The 23,206-nt window shown below is 47.4% G+C and overlaps 1 protein-coding gene across 2 annotated transcripts in view; it reads left to right on the top strand.

Annotated features, from left to right (window-relative positions):
* The window catches only part of CNTN5 (contactin 5), a gene marked incomplete at both ends in the record, with an annotated part of 391,394 nt that overhangs the window by 111,004 nt on the left and 257,184 nt on the right, over positions 1–23,206 (top strand). Inside the window, one exon of one of the 2 annotated variants that reach the window (XM_082483143.1) lies at positions 92–307. The exons of the other annotated variant lie outside the window; for it this stretch is intronic. Within the exon in view, the coding sequence (XP_082339269.1) occupies positions 92–307 (216 nt within the window). The remainder of the gene's footprint in view (positions 1–91; positions 308–23,206) is intronic. 2 annotated transcript variants of the gene reach the window in all.

Genomic DNA, 23,206 nt, shown 5'->3' with positions numbered 1-23,206 from the left:
TTTTCTACTTTTCTACTGCACTGCTAAATATTCTTTTGAAAAGCGATAGATTTTATCTTTATTCAGTGTACACTTCTCGGGTTTTTTTCAGAATATTCAGAAGCTGTTCCTGGCCTCCCCACTTCATATGCTGCTATCCTAAGAATCAAATCTGGTAGTTCATCTTTAACCTCATTTAATTCAAAGAACAGACCACGATTAAGCAGTCCTTCATTAGGAAGTGTATCTTCACCAGGCTGGAGAGGAGCTGCACATTATCACTCCCCAACAAACCTCTACCACTTTTCAGAGGCTTTCAAACATGATGGTAAGTCTAGTTTTCCTCTCTGAATTTTTGAAAATTTTGCAAAAGCAGGACATTTTTATCAGCTTACATCAGTATTTCTCAGACAAAATTTTATTAAACTTCTTAAAGTAGAAATGGGCCTCTTTCCCTTTAGATTCTTCAGATTAGCTTTGAAGTCACCAGTTAAACATTCTTTCTTAAAGATTACTATGCAGAACAATTTTATACAGTTTTTTTCTGCATGAAAATAGCAAAGTAGTGGTTTGAAATTCCATTACAGGGCAATTTCATCTACACAACTGATGTCTGTATATTTGAAAAGCAAAGCAATAAAATGTCAGTCCCTCTTTTATATGTTTTTTTTCTCTTAGGAGTTTTTCTAATTTAATCATGAACGATAGTAATGTAAATTACAAGAATCACAAGAGGTAACGGGCACAAACTTGAATATAGGAAGTTCCATCTTAACATGAGGAGGAACTTCTTTCCTTTGAGGGTGGCAGAGCACTGGCACAGGCTGCCCAGAGAGGAGGTGGAGTCTCCCACTCTGGAGACATTCAAAACCCGCCTGGACGCCATCCTGTGCAACCTGCTGTAGGTGACCGTGCTCTGGCAGGGGGGTTGGACTAGATGATCTCCAGACGTCCCTTCCAACCCTGACCATTCTGTGACTCTGTGAAATTTAACTTGGATAGTAAATCTTATAGAACTACATTTTCTCTAAATTACTTACTCTGTATAGCCAACTCTGTCACGCATGCACACATGCATGCATGGATAGACATAACCATGTGATATGGTGTCATTTACCTTTAAATGCAATAATTCATAGTAACAATACACATTTTCTCATATTTGGTTACATTTAAAGAAGCCACATTTCTGATACCTTTTCTTTAGTGATACTATTTATCTGAATTACTTTCAAAGAAAAAAAGAAAGAAAAATAGAAAGAAAAGGAGGAAGAAACGAGAGAGAGGAAGGAAGAGGTTAGAGGATTTTTAAACGTAGTAGCCTAAGGAAGTAACAGAGGAAAGAATCGTGATTCATGCCTTGCAGTTCAACAACATTAATGCAGTATAATGGCTGTGATTACAGGATTACTGCTTCTCTCAATAAAGTCTGGGTTTTTTTTCCCCTGGAAAGTACCTTGCATGTGTTGAAAGCTAATGGTGTATGCATGTGTTTTTGTGAACAGAAATGGCTTATATACAAGCATAAATACGTTCCATAAATTAAGGTTGATCTAGAACACCAACATTTTGAATCGTGCAAGCAGATAAATTCTGTTTGATAGCATTTCTGGAACTGGGGCAGGTTTCTGCCTTTGTCCTTCCTCTGCAATATTCTTTGTAAGCAGTAACTCAATTAAACTAGATTGCCCATGCTCCAGACAATAACTCCTCCCAGGCAACCGGACACGTGCAGGTGAAAATCAAAGTTCAGAATTAGAACCAGAGTGTATTATCCTGGTCTTCAACAGCATGAATGTCTAGAGACTGAAGAAGAAATTGGTAGCTGCAAGTCAAAAGAATACAGACTTCGTGAATAATATAGTACAAGCTGGAACTATAAAGCATCTCCCTGATTGACCCTGATTTTTCCATCATGTTTTCATGGAAAAAAAACGCTGGCAAAAAAACAGCTTACTATGTGAAAATTTGATGTGAATTTTGACTGTTATACTTAAATCCTTACTTTGAGAGGGCTGAGAGAATTTTATACCCAGCTCATTCTGAGAAACTGAGATATGGGATGGGGATCTTCAGAGAAAGCATTCTACCACCTAAATCCTTGGCATTTCCAGCAGATATGCTGAGATCACACCTGATACAGGTCAGCAATCATGGGTCTTCTCAAAACATGGGGGCCACATTCCAATTCTGCAGTTGAGCTGCCTCTATTTTGCAGCAGAAAGTGAAGAACCACTGACTGGAGCCAGAATTTAAAAAATGCCATAACTGATAAGCCCCAATGAACAGAGCACTCGAGTCAGAAGAGAGGGACTTCAGCTCTTTCATCCGAGGACTGCATAAAACAGTCCTAGGAGAGTTATTCCAGCACTTAGAGGTCTTTGTACATCCAGCTGTGTAGACAGTTGCACAAACAGGTAAATCTAAGGCACCTGAGTAGGATTTTTAAAGCCCCTGCTTCTCTGAAGCACCTGCATGGCACAAGCACAGGTATGAAACAGGACTTGGAAAAGACCAGCGTACTTCCGGTGTGGCAGGATTGAGCAGTTTGTGGCAGGAGACCAGGTAGGATATTCTCCATCGTCCAAGAGGGCAGGAACACATCTATTATGGCAGCTGAATGCTCCTTGTTTTCTAAACCTCTCAGTTCTGTTAATAACTTTATGTTTGAGATAATATCTTTGATATTTAGCAACCAGAAATAAGTTCACTACCTCAATCATCTGGCATTCCACATACATACGTTAGTAAATATCTTGATTTTGATTTGACCTCAAGGCTTTTTTTCAGAGGTCTTGAAGGTAAGATATTTTAGTTATCTTGCTACAACTGGTATGTGATAAGTGACAGAGTTAAGTCATCATGTTTATTAGGCAGGGCGTCCTAAATGAGGAAATGCTACAGCCCCCTGTGCTCCTGTGTGGTTGTGAGCGAACACTGCTACAAGTAAGAGGACATTAATAAGAGGGGGGGAAACATATTTTATATTATTATGATTAAGAACTTGCATAATTCAAACATCTAATAAATGGCATACACTCAGGAGCCAGGTTTGCCACAGGAAAATAAACAAATACTTTTATTAGCTGCCTAAGTATACAGGTTCTCAAACGACTTCTTAATTGATTTCCCAGGAGACCTGCTCAGAGGCCTGACATGGCTTCTAATAAAGGTCCTCTTATACTGACTTTATCCCATTTAATTTGCACTCTTAGTTCAGCGTGTGTTTCCTGATATCTCAAATTAAAAGAACTATGCTGTAGCTCACTGCTGAATTTGAACTATATGGAATTACTTAGTATAAGCATGCAGTTAAGGCAATACAGTCCTTCCCTTCAAGCTATGTATCAATGTGTAAAATCACAACTAAAGAATGTGCATAGAAAGTGTGAATTATTCATTAAACCCTCTTGAAGAATCATAAAGCTGCAAACTCTTATACTTTCTTACTGTTTCAAAAACTTTTGGAGATGCTGCAGTAAAGATAATTGAACTCAACCTTGAATAAAGACTCCTTTTATCCTTCCACCTTTGGTTTGATATCTTTCAGAAGAAAATAAAGAGCAGGGTCCAGTTCACAACTGAAATTGTTTGAATCAATGAACCTCAAGATGTGCAAGATCTGAATCTAATTTTTCTTCGATGAGAATTCCTGATTTCACACCATCTGTTAGATTCAGCATTTACCAGTCTGAATTGAAGACAGAAACTACTAACAAACTTTTAATTGCTTAAAACTATTGGGCAATATTGATTACTGTCGCATGCAATTTAGATAGTATAAACTAAGTTTAGAACAGATATGTTTGTTTCAGGCCACAGAACAGAGAAAGCATTTTCAAGCGACAGGAAAAACTTGTCCTATCTTGCCCAATAAGCAAATAAACATATCTGTTTCAGAAAAGATAAATCTAAAAATATGAGAAAATAATTTTATCTTCTTTGCAGTGTAAACTCAATCATGCGTGTACTTTACACTGTTCCAGCATGCAGCATACTAGAATCAGTGTAGATAACTCAGGGTGTGTGTATCTTTCTGAATTGACCTGTCGAAAGGAAAGTCTCAAATTCTCTTAAGTTAACTGAAACACAGTTTTAAGATTAAACATACTTAAAAAATGCATGTGTATATAAATATATATATGTCTGCTTCTATACATGCAAAATAATTATTGTAAATTGCAGCCATCTTTATTATTGTTAAAATCTGTTACACACAGTTTTAATCATTGGAACATATTCTGCTGTGATGAATTAGTAGGCATTTTCTTTTTCATTGTATCAAAAGAAATTTTATATTAAAATGGACAGTCATTCTTTATTTCTTAGGTGTTAAGTGAAAGGCTATATTACAGAATGTACTTGTAAAATCAATATTAGTACATAAGTTAATACATTTTTTCAGTGTTTAAGGTGAGAAAAAGAGGGTTTCTAGCTTTTAGTTGAAGAAAGCAATATGTTTTCTTTGAAAGCAGGGTGATTATTTACACATCTAAAATATTTTCTGAATATACTGAACAGGTTAAACTGTTTGTTTCCATGGTAACAAAGGTTAATCAGAAGATGCTTTAGAGTCATCACCTCAAGTGCATACAAGCAGCACAAACTGAAAACAAACAAAAACCTAGTTTGATAAGGAGTAGCACTAAAACCTGATCCTCCTTTACCAAAAAGTGTCTTTTCCTTTACAGACCCAATTTGAAATGAAATACCTTTGTTTTATTTTAATAAAGTCTAATGATATGCTCGTTTCAGCAGCATATATGGACTTACCAGCAACTCCTGCAACTTTCTTAATGTATCCAGAATATATTAATACCCAGGACTGACAGGTCATTGGGCTGTAGTTTGGTCCATAATATGTCAAGTAGATACTTTTCTGGGTAGAGTCTCTATACAGAATCCCATGTGTGTTTTAGGATCGAAGATCCCTCCTTTTTTTGCTGCTTTAGATGTTCTACCCTTTTATACTATACAGTATTTTTTCTTCAGAAAATTCTTCTCTCTCCAAATGGGTTCAACAGGCCTTTGAAAAATGGGCAAAAAAAAAGCTAGAGAGATAAGAAAACATTGTTTTCCCAGTCCTGCAAAAATTTGTGTTTTTTTTTTTTTTTTTAATTTTGCTGAATTACTGTGCTTTTAAAGGAGAATTGCCATCACCCTTTTTCCAGCTGTTGTTTGGATAAATTCTGTCAGTGTCACAGTAACAGCTGAAAACAAGTGGTTTGTCTGAAAAGCTCTTTAGTCCACTGTCAGAAGGATTAGCAAATCCATCCACAAGTATTACCTGCAGTAAAAAAGTGGTTCTAAAGGCACATGAGCAGATGAAATGGAGATGACCTAAAGGATGGGATGCCATGCAGAGGGAGCCTGGACAAGGTCAAGAAGTAGGTCCCTGTGAACCTCAAAAGATTCAACAAGGCCAAGTGTAGGGTTCTGCACCTGGGTCAGGGCAAACCCCACTATGAATACAGGCTGGGGGATGAAGGGATTGAGAGCAGCCCTGCCAAGAAGGACTTGGGGGTACTAATGGATGAAAAGCTCAACACGAGCTGAAAATGTGCACTAGCTACCCAGAAGGCCAGCGGTATCCTGGGCTGCATCAAAAGAAGCGTGGCCAGCAGGTCGGGGGAGGTTATTCTGCCCCTCTGCTCTCCTCTGGTGAAACCCCACCTGGAGTACCGTGTCCAGCTCTGGAGCCTTCAGCACAGGGAAGAAAGACATGGACCTGTTGGAGTGGGTCCAGAGGAGGGTCACAAAAATGATCAGAGGGCCGGAGCATCTCTCCTATGAAGAAATGCTGAGTTGGGGTTGTTCAGCCTGGAGAAGAGAGGGCTCCAGGGAGACCTTGTTGCAGCCGTTCAGTACTTAAAGAGGACCGATGGGAAAGAAGGGGACAAACTTTTAGCAGGGCCTGTCGTGGTAGGACAAGGGGTGATGGTATTAAACTAAATAGGGGAGATTCAGACGAGATAGAAGGAAGAAATTTTTTACAGCCAGGGTGGTGGAACACTGGCCCAGGCTTCCCAGAGAGGTGGCAGATTCCCCATCCCTGGAAACATTCAAGGTCAGGCTGGACAGGGCTCTGAGCAATCTGATCTAGTTGAAGATGTCCCTGCTTATTGCAGGGGGGTTGGCCTACATGGCCTTTAAAGGTCCCTTCCAACCAAAACTATTTTATGATTACCTTCTTCCCCCATATTCACACATTGCCTGAGCATATCCCCTCAGTACCCTCTGCTGGGTGAAAAATACCAAAGTGAAAAGAGCTGTTTCCTCCCACCAGTACCTCAGACTGAGAAGATGACACCAAGATGACTATTTATGCCAGACATATACCTTGAATGGTACAGTAGCATTGCAGACAGTGGTCAAACTACAGTAATGATATATGATGGAAGTGACCAGTGCAGTATAGAATTTGCTACATCTTCTGCAGACAAATATATTTTAAAAATATTATTTAATAAAATATTTAAAAGAACATTATTTCTTTTACTCTTTAAAAGTACAGCATACAGAACTATCAGATGTTAAAAATAATATTGCCAACACACCTTTGATGCAGGTCTTTGAACACAGTCATATTTCTTTCCTGCCCACCTCCGTGTTCCCAGGATTCAAAGAATTCATTCTTTTTCATGGTGTATTAATTGACCTGGAATTATATCAAAGATGGTGGCAAGAAAGCTAAGTGTTGAGGAATGACACCATTTCAGTTACTACAGAATTGAAAGTACAGAAAAACTTCATTCTCATCTGCAGTTTGTTCTCATGGTATTTGCATTCCTCGGCAAGATGAATATCTGATTATTTTTTCATCAGTAATTGGGGGAGAGAATTAAAGTGTCTCTGTATGTAAGAGAGAGAGAAACCACATTTTGGCCAGTCTCTGAGGTCCGGGATACATAGATTCCAGCTTCTATTCCCATGAGGGTTTAAATACTTGTTTACTAAGGAGCCATAGAGTCCAGTATTCTCTAAGTGCAAATGTGCTGTAAGGAAAACCTTGGAATTTAAAGAATATTTGAGTACTGCTTCCAAGAATACTCAAGAATTTAAAAAGAGGGATTTTATTAATATTTGGAATGTTTTCTATATCCTTACCTTTCTGAGACATACCAGTTTAAATAGTAAATCCTATTGACAGCGCTTAGTGCTTTTAATTGCCTAGATTGAAAAAGGCAACTTAAAATTTGTAAAGGGACCAAAAACTAGCTGTTATATTGCTTGGTTGCAATGTACACCTGTAATCCCAAGACATGTAGGCCACCCTATAATAAATCACCAGTCTCATAACACTTAAGTAAGATACAGAAGACTGGTTGTTTTAATAAAAGCCTGTGTGAGAAATAGAAATATTTCCCTAGAGAAATCAAAATAGTAAATTGAAATATACATATACTTAATATGTGTGTTAAATATTCATCTCTATGTTCCTGCTTAAGTTTGAAATAAAAAAAAAAAGTGTGGACTTCAAATCATTCCATGCATGCTTATATAGGACTGTCCTGTTTAAGAGCATGGGCCACGGTTAGACAAAAGACGGGTGCAAAAAAACCTGATGCTTTTGGGAACAGATAAGAACAAATACATGTGTATAAAATCATGTGTATATATAAATAGCATATATAGGCACTTATAAAAAGATATAAAAATTAGGTATAATAAGGAAAAAAGTACAATAAGGAAAAGGCCCAGGAGGTTTCCCCTGAAAGACCACATGAAGCAGAAGAACCAGCTAATTGTTCATGTATCACAAAATTTAATATCAAGGTCAGTTTCACACACAGATGATGGGTGGCGAGGAGGTCCCCTTGTCAACGACTGTGGGGAGCCTCAAGCTGCCTGTGGGACGATGGAGTGGTAAAAGTTGGTGATCTGCGTGGTTGCTTGTCCTTTGGTCAATGGCTTTGTCAAAATCCATAGAAACCTCAGGCTAAACGGCTGCAGAGAGATGTAACAGCAGTGCGCCGTGGTCTCGTCCACTCCCTCTCACCGAACATGGCTGCAAAACGCAGGCTAATATCAATAAAATAAGGGGCAATCACGCTGGTCATCATGGGACACACCTGCCCAGGGCTCTGCTAACCTCAGGCCAAGGCTTTCAGTCCCAAATGTTTATGGCAGCAAGGAGAGAATTGCCCCATGGTGGCATGGGCCAGCACCAGCCAACTGCAAACTCTGGCAGTGCCACTGCCTGACTACACTTGTGCAAAGAGCTGCTGTCATTTTGGACTACTTAACTTTGTATCAGTGTCCTTGTAGAAGGTAGCAAATGTCTGGTGGTCTGGCTCAGGACTTCAGTGCACCATGATCTGATCCTACCCCTGTCTGGACTCATGGCTGCAAAAGGCAGGCTAATATCAACAAAGAATAGGGGCAAGAACACTGGTCACCATGGGCAACGCCTGCCCAGGGCTCTGCCAGACTAACGCCAAGAATTTCAGTCCCACAACTCCCTGACAGCCAGGGGACATCTGTTCCAAGGTAGCATGGGCCACCACCAGCCAACAGCCGACTCTGGCAGTGCCAATGTCTCACTAGGTTGGTGCTAAGAGCTGCTGTCATTTTGGGCTACTTAACTTTGTAGCAGTGTCCTTGCAAAAGGTAGCAAATGCATTGTTGTGTGGCTCAGGACTGCAGTGCGACATGGTCTGGTCCTGTCCCTCTCTGGGCCCATATCTGCAAAAGGTAGGCTAATATCAAAAAAGAAAAGGGGACCCAAAACTGTTCACCATGGGACACCCCTAGCCAGGGCTCTGCCAGACTCAGACTAGGGCTTTAACTCCCACATCACTATGGCAGACAGGAGAGACTCGTCCCATGGTGGCACGGGCCACTACCAGCCAACCGCCCACTCTGGCACTGCCACTGCCTCACTAGGCTGGTGCCAAGAAGTGCTGTCATTTTGAACTACTTAACTTTGTATCAGTGTCCTTGTAGACGGTAGCAAATGTCTGGCCGTTTGGTGAGGACAAGATAGCGCAATGCTCTTGTCCTGTGCCTCTCTGAACCTACATCTGCAAAAACAGGTTAATATCAACAAACAAAGGGGTAACCACACCGATCACCACTGGAAAGCCCTTCCAGGGCTCTACCAGACTCAGCCTAAGGCTCTCAGTCCCACATTGCTATGGCAGACAGGAGACATATGTCCCAAATTGGCATGGGCCACCACCAGACAACGGCCCACTCTGGCAGTGCCACTGCCTCACCTGGCTGGTGCAAAGAACTGCTGTCATTTTGGGCTACTTAACTTTGTATCAGTATCCTTGTAGAAGGTAGCAAATGTCTGTTGGATTGGTTCAGTACTGCAGTGCACCATGGTTTGGTCCTGTCTCTGTCTGGGCCCACGGCTGCAAAAACCAGGCTAAGATCAATAAAAAAAGGGTAAGCACGCTGGTCACCATGGGACACCCATGCCCATTGCTCTGCCAGACGCAGGCCGGGGATTTCAGTCCCACATGTCTATGGCACAAAAGGAGAGAATAATCCCACGGTGGCATGCGCCACCACCGCCGACAGCCCACTCTGGCAGTGCCACTGCTTCACTAGGCTGGTGTCTAGAGCTGCTGTCATTTTTGATTACTTAACTTTGTATCAGTGTCCTTGTAGAAGGTAGCAAATGTCTGGCGGTGTGGCTGAGGAGAGGAGTGCACCATGGTCGGGTCCTGTTTCTCTCTGGGAGAGCAGCTGCAAAACGCAGGCTAATATTAACAAACAATAGGGGTAACCACACTGGTCGCCATGGGCAATCCCTGCCCAGGGCTCTGCCAGACTCAGCACAAAGACCTCAGTCCCACATCTCCCTGGCAGCCAGGAGACATCTGTCCCAAACCACCAGCCAATAGCGCACTCTGGCAATGCCACTGCCTCATTAGGCTGGTGCCAAGAGCTGCTGTCATTTTGGACTACTTAACTTTGTATCAGTGTCCTTGTAGAAGGTAGAAAATGTCTGGCAGTGTGGCTGAGGACAGGATTGCGCCATGGTCTGGTCTGTTTCTCTCTGGGAGAGCAGCTGCAAAATGCAGGCTAATATCAACAAAACAAGGGGTAACCACGCTGGTCTCCATGGGCAATCACTGCCCAGACCTCTCCCAGACTCAGGCCAGGGCTTTCAGTCCCACATCTATATGGCAGACAGGAGAGAGTCAACCCATGGTGGCATGGGCCACCACCAGCCAACAGCCCACTCTGGCACTGCCACTGCCTCACTAGGCTGGTGCCAAGAGCTGCTGTCATTTTGGACTACTTAACTTTGTATCAGTGTCCTTGTAGAAGGTAGCAAATGTCTGGAGGTGTGGCTGAGGACAGGATTGCGCCATGGTCTGGTCCTGTCCCTCTCTGTGCCTACATCTGCAAAAGCAGGATAATATCAACAAACAAAGGGGCAACCACACTGGACACCATGGGACACCCCTGCCAAGACTCACGCCAAGACTTTCAGTCCCACATCTCCCAGGCAGCCAGGGGACATCTGTCCCAAGCTGGCATGGGCCACTAGCAGCCAACAGCCCACTCTGGCAGTGCCACTGCCTCACCTGGCTGGTGCCAAGAACTGCTGTCATTTTGGGCTACTTAACTTTGTATCAGTGTCCTTGTAGAAGGTAGCAAATGTCTGGTGCTGTGGCTGAGGACTGCAGTGCGCCATGGTCTTGTGCTGTCTCCTCTGGGCACATGGCTGCAACAGCAGGTTTATATTAACAAACAAAGGGGCTACCCCTCTGGTCAATGTGGGAAACCCATGCCCACAGCTCTGCCAGACTCACGCCAAGACTTTCAGTCCCACATCTCCCTGGCAGCCAGGGGACATCTGTCCCAAGGTGGCATGGACCACTACCAGCCACATGCCCACTCTGGCAGTGCCACTGCCTCACTAGGTGTGCCAGGAGTTGGTGTCATTTTAGACTACTTAACTTTGTATCAGTGTCCTCGTAGAAGGTAGCAAATGTCTGGTGGTATGGTTGAGGACTGGAGTGCACCATGGTCTTGTGCTGTCTCCTCTGGTCACACAGCTGCAAAAGCAGGTTAATATCAACAAAGGAGCAAACACTGGTCACTGTGGGAAACCCCTGCCCAGGGCTCTGCCAGACTCAGGCCAGGGCATTGAGTCCCATATCTCTATGGCAGACAGGAGAGAATTGTCCCATGGCGGCATGGGCCACCACTAGCCACACGCCCACTCTGGCAGTGCCACTGACTCATCTGTATTGTGCCAAGAACTGCTGTCATTTTGGGCTACTTAACTTTGTAGCAGTGTCCTCGTAGAAGGTAGCAAATGTCTGGTGGTATGGTTGAGGACTGGAGTGCACCATGGTCTTGTGCTGTCTCCTCTGGGCACATGGCTGCAAAAGCAGGTTAATATCAACAAACAAAGGGGCAACCCCTCTGGTCACTGTGGGCAACCCCTGCCCACAGCTCTGCCAGACTCAGGCCAAGGCTCTCAGTCCCACATCTCCTTAGAAGATAGGACAGAATAGTCCCATGGTGGCACAGGCCACTACCAGCTAACCGCCCACTCTGGCAGTGCTACTGCCTCACTAGGCTGGTGTCTAGAGCTGCTGTCATTTTCGACTACTTAACGTTGCCTCAATGTCCTTGCAGAAGGTAGCAAATGTCTGGTGGTGTGGCTGAGGAGTGGAGTGCACCATGGTCTGGTCCTGATCCTCTCTGGGACAGCGGCTGCAAAATGCAGGCTAATATCAACAAAACAAGGGGTAACCACGCTGATCACCATGGGCAAGCCCTGCCAAGGACTCTGCCAGACTCAGGCCAGGGCTTTCAGTACCACATGTCTATGGCAGACAGGAGAGAGTTGTCCCATGGTGGCATGGGCCACCACCAGCCAACCACCTACTCTGGCAGTGCCACTGCCTTACTAGGGTGTTGCCAAGAACTGCTGTCATTTTGGGCTACTTAACTTTCTATCAATGGCTTGCAAAAGGCAGCAAATGTATCGTTGTGTAGCTAAGACCTGCAGTTCGCCATGGTCTGGTTCTATCCATCTCTGGGCCCATGGCTGCAAAAGACAGGCCAATATCAACAAAAAATAGGGGACACCACACTGGACACCATGGGACATTCCTATCCAGGCCACTTCCAGACTCAGCCTAAGGCTCTCAGTCCGACGTCTCTATGGCACACAGGAGACATCTGTCCCAAGTTGGCATGCGCCACCACCAGCCAACCGCCCACTCTGGCATTGCCACTGCATCACTAGGCTGGTGCCAAGAACTGCTGTAATTTTTGACTACTTAACTTTGTATCAGTGTCCTTGTAGAAGGTAGCAAATGTCTGGTGGATTGGTTCAGTACTGCAGTGCACCATGGTGTGGTCCCGTCCCTGTCTGGGCCCATGGCTGCAAGAAGCAGGCTAATATCAATAAAAAAAGGGTAAGCACGCTGGTCACCATGGGACACCCATGCCCATTGCTCTGCCAGATGCAGGCCGGGGATTTCAGTCCCACATGTCTATGGCAGACAGGAAAGAATCGTCCCATGGTGGCATGGGCCACCACCAGCCAACCGCCCACTCTGGCACTGCCACTGCCTCACTAGGTGTGCCAGGAGTTGGTGTCATTTTGGACTACTTAACTTTGTATCAGTGTCCTTGTAGAAGGTAGCAAATGTCTGGAGGTGTGGCTGAGGACAGGATTGCGCCATGGTCTGCTTCTGTCCCTCTCTGTGCCTACATCTGCAAAAGCAGGATAATATCAACAAACAAAGGGGCATCCACACTGATCATCATGGGACACCCCTGCCCAGGGCTCTGCCAGACTCATGCCAAGACTTTCAGTCCCACATCTCCCTGGCAGCCAGGGGACATCTGTTCCAAGCTGGCATGGGCTACCACCTGCCAGCTGCCCACTCTGGCAGTGCCACTGCCTCACCTGGCTGGTGCCAAGAGCTGCTGTCTTTTTGGGCTACTTAACTTTGTATCAGTGTCCTTGTAGAAGGTAGCAAATGTCTGGTGCTGTGGCTGAGGACTGAAGTGCTCCATGGTCTTGTGCTGTCTTCTCTGGGCACATGGCTGCAACAGCAGGTTTATATTAACAAACAAAGGGGCAACCCCTCTGGTCAATGTGGGCAACCCCTGCCCACAGCTCTGCCAGACTCAGGCCAAGGCTCTCAGTCCCACATCTCCTTAGAAGATAGAATAGTCCCATGGAGGTATGGGCCACCACGAGCCAACTGCCCACTCTGGCATTGCCACTGCCTCACTAGGCTGGTGCCAAGAGCTGCTGTTATTTTGGAGTACTTAACTTTGTATCAGTGTACTTGTAGAAGGTAGGAAATGTCTGGCTGTTTGGTGAGGAGAAGATTGCGTCATGCTCTTTTCCTGTCCCTCTCTGAACCTACATCTGCAAAAGAAGATTAATATCAACAAACAAAGGGGCATTCACACTGGTCAGCATGGGACACCCCTGCCCAGGGCTCTGCCAGACTCATGCCAAGACTTTCAGTCCCACATCTTCCTGGCAGCCAGGGGACATCTTTCCCAAAATGGCATTGGCCACAACCAGCCATCCGCCCACTCTGGCAGTGCCACTGCCTCACTAGGCTGGTGCCAGGAACTGGTGTCATTTTGGGCTACTTATCTTTGTATCAGTGTCCTTGTAGAAGGTAGCAAATGTCTGGTGGTCTGGCTCAGGACTGCAGTGCGCCAAGATATGGTCATGTCCCTGTCTGTGTCAACGGCTGCAAAAGGCATGCTAATATCAACAAATAGTAGGGGACACCACACTGTACACCATGGGACATTCCTATCCAGGCCTCTTCCAGACTCAGCCTAAGGCTCTCAGTCCCACATCTCTATGGAAAACAGGAGACATCTGTCCCAAGGTGGCATGAGCAACCACCAGCCAACCAGCTACTCTGGCAGTGCCACTGCCTCAGTAGGGTGGTGCCAAGAGCTGCTGTCATTTTGGACTGCTTAACTTTGTATCAGTGTCCTTTTAGAAGGTTGGAAATGCCTGGTGGTGTGGCTGAGGACAGGATTGCGCCATGGTCTGGTCCTGTCTCTATCTGGGCCCACAGCTGTCAAAGCAGGCTAATATCAAGAAAGTATACGGCAATCACAATGGTCTGTATGGGACACCCCTGCCCAGGCTACCGCCATACGCAGGCCAACGCTCTCAGTCCCACATCTCTATGGCAGACAGGAGAGAATTGTCCCATGCTAGCATGGGCCACCACCAGATAACCACCCACTCTGGCAGTGGTACTGCCTCACCTGGCTGGTGCCACGAGCTGCTGTCATATTGGACTACTTAACTTTTTGTCAACGACCGTGAAGAAGGTAGCAATTATCTGGTGGTGTGGCTGAGGAGAGGAGTGCACCATGTTCTGGTCCTGTTTCTCTCTGGGACCCCAGCTGCAAAATGCTGGCTAATATCAACAACATGGGCTACCCCTGCCCTGGGCTCTGCCAGACTCAGGCCAGGGCTTTCAGTCCCACATCTCTATGGCAGACAGGAGAGAATCGTACCATGGTGGCATGGGCCACCACCAGCCAACTGCCCACTCTGGCAGTGCCGCAGCCTCGCTAGTTTTGTGCCAATAACTGCTGTAATTTGAATTAATTAACTTTATATCAGTGTTCTAGTAGAAGGCAGCAAATATTTTGCTGTGTGGCTGAGCAGGGAAATGCGCCGTGGCTTGGTCCTGTCCCTGTCTGGGCCCACAGTTGAAAAGGCATTTCAATATCTTGGCTCGCTACGACAAATAGCTTCAGTGGAGCCACGTCTGCAACGGAGCCAGCCTATCTCAGCGAAAAACGGTATTTTTCAGTCTTTTTTTTAGCCAGGTAAGCGTCAGGGTGCCACATGGCCCCACAGGGCGCTGGCAGATTGAGCAAGAGCAGCTGACGTGAAGGGGTGGGACCAACTGCAACGGTGGCTCCCCCGCTCCCATAAGAGGCAGCCCAAGAGCGCTGTACAGAGTTGGCTAACAGGGTGTGGGGTGACAGTCAGGACGTGGCGCTGCAGTTTGCACGGAAGGGCGTGCAGGAAGTGTGCTGAGGGTGCTGCCAGTTCCAGAGGTGTGTTCACCTGGTAAGAGAAGCTCAGGCATGGTCTCCACCCGGTGGAAAGCCATGTCCTCAGCACCTGCCAGAGTAGACGCAGCAACACAGACAGCACTTCCTCGGAAACACACAGGCACCCAGGCCTCAGGCTGCAGGGAGTGCCACAGCCTCGCACAGAGAGCAAGTGGTAGCGGTAATAACAGCTGTGTGAGGTGTGAGCAAGCGGACGATCTGCTGAGCCTGGTGGCAGAGCTCAGGGAGGAAGTTGAGCGACTAAGGAGTATCAGGGAGAGTGAGAAAGAAATAGACTGGTGGACCCAGGCCTTGAGCTCCTTGAAAGAAAGACCAGGCCAGACACCAGAAATACAAAAAGGCCACAGGGATATCCTGTCCTTGCCTTGTAGGGCTGAAGGGACGGAAGGCAGTGGCCTGCCAGAAAATGGTGAATGGAGGCAAGTCTGTGGTAGGGGCAGAAAGCGAGCCCCCTCCTTGCCTGCCTCCCCTCCCCTTGTACCACTGTACAACAGGTATGAGGCCCTGGGTGTGGTAGAACAGCCTAAGGACAATGAGGCTGATGGTCCTAATACGTCACAGGAGCTGCCAGGACCGGAAAGGCCTACTCACCACATTAAGACCACCTCTACAAGGAAGAAAAGGAGGACTATAGTTGTGGGCGACTCAGCCCTGAGGGGGACAGAGGGCCCGATATGTAGGGCAGACCCCATTCTTATGGAAGTCTGCTGCCTCCCTGGGGCACGGGGCACAGACATAACAAAGAGACTCCCCAGCCTGGTGCAGCCCTCGGACTACTATTCACTGCTCCTGTTCCATGTGGGGGGCGACAAATGTGCAGATCAGTGTGCGAGGATGTTTAAGAGAGATATCAGGGCCTTGGGACAGTCGCTAAGGGGATCTGGAGCACAGGTCATTTTTTCGTCCCTACTTCCTGTTGCAGGCAATGACATTGAAAGGAACAGATGACCTCAGCTGGTTAATACGTAACACCATGGCTGATGTCAACACCACAATTTTGTTTTTTTTTAACAACGGAATGGCCTATGCGGCACCAGGCCTGCTGGCAGCAGGCAGGGGTTTGCTCACTCTAAGGGGAAGAAGGGTTTTTGCCCCAAAATTAGCAGGGCTCGTTAACGGGGCTTTAAACTACATTCAATGGGGGAAGGGAGAATTATCGGGTTTGCCTGTGACCAGCCAAGGATGTTGTACCAAGGAAAGAGGAAGGGGGTGTTGGTGATGGCCTGCAGTCATTCGCTCTGAAATGTGCTGGCTACACTGCAGCATGCTCAAAGTCTTACACAGACGAGCCAGGAGCTCCTGGACCAACAGGAGCCAATGGGGAGGCACCATTAATACACAGCAAAGGAATGCTGCCTGGAGAGCAGCACAATGTAATTACAGCTGTTCCAGCGAAGTCAGCCTCAACGAAGACACGGCTGAAGTGCCTCTATGCAAACTCACGTAGCGTGGGCAACAAACAGAAGGAGCTAGAGATGTGTTCATGCCTCCAAGGCTACGATCTCATTGGCATCATAGAAACTCGGTGGATTCACTCCTACGAATGGAGTGTTGACATGGAAGGTTACAGGCTCTTCAGGAGAGACAAGCAAGGGAAACGAGGAGGCAGTGTTGCCTTATATGTTAACGAGCAGCTGGAATGCATGGAGCTCAGCCTAGGGATGGATAAAGAGCCAACTGAGAGCCTATGGGTCGGGTCTAAAGAGAAAAGGGGAGCATCAGACATTACAGTGGGGGTCTGCTACAGGCCACCCGACCAAGAAGACCGAGTGGATGAAACCCTCTATAGACAGATAGGGGCAGCATCATGTTAACAGACCCTGGTTCTCATAGGTGACTTCAACCACCCCGACACCTGTTGGAAGGGTAACACAGCCAGGCATAGGCAATCCAGGAGATTCTTGGATTGCATTGAAGACAACTTCCTTCTCCAAGTGGTTGAGGAGTCAACGAAGAGAGGAGCTATGCTGGACCTTGTTCTTACCAACAAGGAGGGCCTGGTAGACAGTGTCAAATTCAAGGGTAGCCTGGGCTGTAGTGACCATGAAATGATTGAGTTCAAGATACTCGAAGCAGCGAGGAAGGTGTGCAGCAGTCTGACCACCCTGGACTTTGGGAGAGCTGACTTTGGCCTCTTGAAGAATCTGCTTAGTATGGTGCCATGGGATGAAGCGCTGGAGGGAAGAGGGGCCCAAGAAAGTTGGTTAATATTCAAGGACCACCTCCTCGAAGCTCAGGAGCAATGCATCTCTACAAAGAGGAAGGCAGGCAGAAAATCCAGGAGGCCTGCATGGATGAACAAGGAGCTCCTGGACATGACCAAAATGAAAAAGGAGGCCTATAGGGAGTGGAAACAGGGGCAGATAGCCTGGGAGGAATACAGAGGAATGGTTCGAGCAGCCAGGGATCAGGTTAGACAAGCTAAAGCCCAGATAGAACTATATCTGGCCAGGGACATCAAGACAAACAAAAATTCCTTCTTTAAGTATGTCAGCGAGAAAAGGAAAACTAGGGAAACTGCGGGCCCTCTCCGTAAGGAAACGCAAGAACTGGTTACCTGGGACAGAGACAGAGCTGAGGTACTCAGTGAATTTTTTGCCTCTGTCTTCACTGGCAAGGACTGCAGCCGCACTGCCCATGACGCAGAATACAAAGATGAGGATTGGGAAAATGGAGAACCGCCCCCTGTAGGTGAAGATCAAGTGTGAGACCACCTGAGGAACCTGAAGGTGCACAAGTCCATGGGACCTGATGAGATACATCTGCAGGTCCTGAGAGAACTGGCAGATGAAGTCACTAAGCCACTAGCCATCATCTTTGAGAAGTCGTGGCGGTCTGGCGAGGTTCCTGCCGAATGGAAAAGGGGAAACATAACCCCTATTTTGCAAAAGGGAAACAAGGAAGGCCCAGGGAACTAGAAGCCAGTCAGTCTCACCTCTGTGCCTGGCAAGATCATGGAGCAGATCCTCCTGGAAACTCTTCCCGAGACACGTAGAAAACAAGGAGGCGATTGGTGACAGCCAGCATGGCTTCACCAAGGGCAAGTCATGCCTGAAAAAATTTGGTGGCCTTCTACAAAGGGGTTACAGTGGCAGTAGATAAGGGAAGATCAACTGATGTCACCTACCTGGACATGTGCAAAGCGTTTGACACTGTCCCACACGACATCCTGGTCTCTAAATTGAAGAGACATGGATTTGACAAATGGACCACTTGATGGATAAAGAACTGGCTGGACGGTCGCACTCAAAGAGTTGCAGTCAACGGCTCGTTGTCCAAGTGGGGAGCAGTGATGAGTGGCGTTCCTCAGGGGTCGGTACTGGGACCTGTACTGTTCAACGTCTTTGTTGGCAACATGGACAGTGGAGTCAAGTGCACCCTCAGCAAGTTTGCTGATGATACCAAGCTCTTTGGCAAGGTAGACATGCTGGAGGGGAGGGATGCCATCCAGAGGGACCTGGACAGGCTGGAAAGGTGAGCCCAAGGCAACCTCATGCAGTTCAACAAGGCCAAGTGCAAGGTCCTACATCTGGGTCGGGGCAATCCCAAGCACAAATACAGGCTCGGCGGGGCATGGCTGAAGAGCAGCCCTGAGGAGAAGGACCTGGGTGTGCTGGTTGATGAGAAGCTCAACATGAGTCAGCAATGTGCAATTGCAGCCCAGAAGTCCAACCATATCCTGGGCTGTACCGGAAGTGTGGCCAGCAGGTCAAAGGAAGTGATTCTGCCCCTCTACTCCACTCTCGTGAGACCCCACCTGGAGTACTGCATCCAGCTCTGGAGTCCCCAACATAAGAAGGACATGGACCTGCTGGAGCATGTCCAGAGGAGAGCCATGAGGATGATCCAAGGGCTTGAGCACCTCCCTGTGAGGAGAGGCTGAGCGAGTTGGGGATGTTCAGCCCGGAGAAGAGAAGGCTCCGGGGAGATCTTATTGCGACCTTCCAGTACCTAAAGGGGGCCTACAGGAGGTCTGGGGAAGGACTTTTTACTCAGGCGTGTAGCGATAGGACGAGGGGGAATGGCTTTAAACTGGAAGAGGGCAAGTTGAGATGAAACATTAGGAATAAATTGTTCAGATTGTGGGTGGTAAGGCAGTGGCATAGGTTTCCCAGAGAGGTTGCTGAGGCCCAATCATGAGAGGTGCTTAAAGCCAGGCTGGATGTGGCCTTCGGTAACTTGGTCAAGTGGAAGGTTTCCCTTCCTTTGGCAGGGGGGTTGGAACTCAATCATCTTCAAGGTCCTTTCCAAACTAAACCATACAATGCTTCTATGATTTTACTATTCTATCAACAAAGGGGCAACCACCCTGGCTCAACACGGGCAACACCTGCCCATGGCTCTGCTAGCCTCACGCCAAGGCTTTCAGTCCCACATCTCCCTGGCAGCCATGAGACACCCATGCCATGGTGGCATGGGCCAAAACCAGCCAACTGCCCGCTCTGGCAGTGCCACTGCCTCACTAGGCTGGTGCCAAGAATTGCTGTCATTTTGGGTTACTTAACTTTGCATCAGTGTCCTTGTAGAAGGTAGCAAATGTCTGGCTGCGTGGCTGAGGATGGGAGCGCACCATGGTCTGGTCCTCTCCCTGTCTGGGTCCATGGCTGCAAAAGGCAGGCTAATATCAACAAACAAAGGGGCAAACACACTGGTCTCCATGGGCAACCCCTACCCAGGGCTCTGCCAACCTAACGCCAAGGCTTTCAGTCCCACATCTCCCTAGTAGGCAGGAGACATCTGTCCCATGGCGGCATGGGTGATCACCAGCCAACCGCCCACTCTGGCAGTGCCACTGCCTCACTACGTTGGTATCAAGAGCTGCTGTCATTTTGGACTACTTAACTTTGCATCAGTGTCTTTGTAGAAGGTAGCAAATTTCTGGCTGTATGGCTGAGGACAGGAGGTCACCATGGTCTAGACCTGTACCTGTCTGGGCCCATGGATGCAAAAAGCAAACTAATATCAACAAACAAAGGGGCAACCACCCTGGCTCAACAGGGGCAAGCCCTGCCCAGGGATCTGCCAGCCTCACGCCAAGGCTTTCAGTCCCACACCTCCCTGGCAGCCAGGAGACACCCATGCCATGGTGGCATTGGCCAAAACCAGTCAACCGCCCACCTTGGCAGTACCTCTGCCTCACTAGGTTGTTGCCAAGAGCTGCTGTCATTTTTGATTACTTAACTTTGTGTCAGTGTCCTTGTAGAAGGTAGCAAATGTCTGGCTGCGTGGCTGAGGATGGGAGTGCGCCATGGTCTGGTCCTCTCCCTGTCTGGGTCCATGGCTGCAAAAGGCGGGCTAATATCAACAAACAAAGGGGCAAACAAACTGGTCACCATGGGCAACCCCTGCCCATGGCTCTGCCAGCCTAATGCCAAGGCTCTCAGTCCCACATCTCCCTGGCAGCCAGGAGACATCTGTCCCATGGTGGCATGGGCCACCACCAGGCAAACGCGCACTCTGGCAATGCCACTGCCTCACTATGGTGGTACCAAGAGCTGCTGTCATTTTGGACTACTTATCTTTGTATCAGCGTCCTTGTAGAAGGTAGTAAATGTCTGGTGGTCTGGCTGAGGACAGGTGTGTGCCATGATCTGGTCCTGTTCCTGTCTGGGCCCGCAGCTGCAAAGGCAGGCTAATATCAACAAACAAAGCAGCAACCACCCTGGCTCACTATGGGCAACCCCTGCCCAGGGCTCTGCCTGCCTCAGGCCAAGGCTTTCAAGTCCCACATCTCCCTGGCAGCCAGGAGACACCCATCCCATTGTGGCATGGGCCACCACCAGCCAACTGCCCGCTCTGGCAGTGCCACTGCCTCACTAGGCTGGTGCCAAGAACTGCTGTCATTTTGGATTACTTAACTTTGAATCAGTGTCCTTGTAGAAGGTAGCAAATACCTGGTGGTGTGGCTGAGGACTGGAGGGCACCATGTTCTTGTTCTATCCACGTGTGAGCCTTCGGCTCTGGCAGACGAAGTAGGAGCAGCCGCCATCTGTGGCGCCATGGGTAGCCCCTGCTGCCCTGCCTGGGCCCAGCAGCCCTGCCCTCCCCTCCCTGCCCTTTTCCTCCCTCTGCCTCAGTCCTTGCTCACCCTCCTGCTCGCCCCCAGTCTAGCCTGGCTCATCACGCAGCCCTTTCTGTACCCGTCCTGGGCGGCCCTTTCACCAACCCTCTGTGACATGGCCACCACCAGCGTTCTGCCCATTCTGACATGGCTACCATATCACTGGGTGTTCCAGAGCTGATGGAAGGCTGAGCTCTTGGCTTCCCAGGGAAGAACGCCGTCGCTCTTCATCCTTATTCAAATACAGTGGGATGGACAAACCCCATAGCTCAGGCCCGTGGAGAAAACAGCCACCATGGAGAGTCACTGTCACTCCTGTCTGTGAGGGGACAGCCTCTCACCCATGGCTGTGGTCACCTCACTGGCCCCTCACCGTCCTGTCCCACCCCACCTCCCCTTCACCTCCTTCTTGCTGTCAGGGCTGGGGCAGAGTGAGGTGGAGCTCAGCATGAAGGTGCAGACAAATAAAGTTGGTGTATAAACACTGGGGAGCAATTCAGGTGTTGAACACACTGATGCAGTGTCCCATGGGCTGTCTTACAGCCTAATGTCCCATGGACAGACATGAAACTGGCGTGTGCTCACTGCATCGTCACACCCGGCTGCACAGAGCAGGGTCCGGCTGTCTGGAAACAGGCTCCACAGTGTCACTTCAGGTGCTGTGAGGAGCCTCACCTGGCCTGTAGCACTGCACCAGGACAGGGCAGGGCTGGTGTGAGCGTGGCACCGTGCTGGTCTGCTCTGCCTGGGGATCTCAGATACCCCACCACCTCCCTAGTGGCACTGGGCAGTTATCGGTTAGGAACTGAACACCCTGTGCAGATTAACTCATGTCCTTGAAGATAGGTCTCCGGGGCACTTCAGACACGCTGGGGTGTCTGGCCTGATCCTAAGAGGCCACTTCAGAGATGTCCCATACATCCCGTCTCATACACAGCAGCTCTGTGGCCAGGAGGAGCTGGGGGTGAAGGATAGAAGTTGAGCTTGGAAAAAGGCGGTGAAGGCATTGCTTTAATTTCTGCCTTTGTTTCTCTCTACCCAAGTCCATTTTATCTGGAAATAAGTTTTCCCAAGTTGAATCTCTTTTGCCCATGACAGTAGCTCATAAACGACCTCCCTGCCTTTATCTTTCACGCTATTTTCTCCCCTGGGGCAGTGAGTGAATGGCTGGTGGTTCATTTTAGCTTATGAACTCTTCTGCTCTACGGTTCTCAAATGGTTAGTGTTTCTAATCCTGTAAAAATTTGAACACATATATAAGCCTGTTCGCTTACATAGACTGGTTCATGTGTGTAAAGCTGCTCAGTTGGATTTTATAATCAGGGCCTTTTTTTCTCTTTTTCCTTGGCAATCATCCATGTCTACTGCCATCTAAAAATCTAATGCTCACCTTGGTTACCTGTGAGACTAGCATAAGGGATCAAAGAACATACTGCTACAACGGTTTCATGATCAAACTGTGGTAAGACCCAGAGATTAATTTTTCAAGGAAGACTCTCATCAGAAAGAGAAGACTGATGCGGTTGATTAGATGTGGGACTAAACCCCAGAGTTTATTAATTGTGATGTTGGCTTTCTTGAGCATAACTGAACAGTCCTCCAGTCTAGTTTGTGAAAGGACACGTGAAAAATCTCTGTAAATAATAACCAATGTGCAGTTAGGCTGACACTGAAGAAATTGTGTATAGGTTTTACGATGACTAAATACGTGTTTAATAAGTGATGCAATACTCTTAAAAGAGAAATTAACAAATTCCCAGTTGGAATCAGGTGAAATCACTTCAGGTTGAAAATCCTCAAGCAGAATGATGTCAAGTTCTCCTAAGCATTTGCTGCTGTTATTAATGTAGATACAGCTTGGAATTCCCGAGTCAAGTAATGCACCAAGACTGGCAACGATACCAAATTTATTAAAAAGTGAACTCTTAACCCATATCTACTTTTCAACTGTTGAACTTCATTGCAACTCTGTTCTTGAGAAGGATGATTAAATGCCATACTGATTGTTAGATACATGTTTTCTCCAAGCACTTCAGATTTCAGTCTGCACATTATTCTTTCAGGGGGCATGTCTGCCTCAGAAACAATACAGGCAGTATAAAGGGT

Source organism: Vanellus vanellus, assembly GCF_965231255.1.
Source record: "Vanellus vanellus genome assembly, chromosome: 1".
In the NCBI taxonomy this organism is placed as follows: domain Eukaryota; kingdom Metazoa; phylum Chordata; class Aves; order Charadriiformes; family Charadriidae; genus Vanellus; species Vanellus vanellus.
Note: the sequence above shows the minus strand (reverse complement) of the source record. Positions and strands in the feature narration are given on the sequence as shown.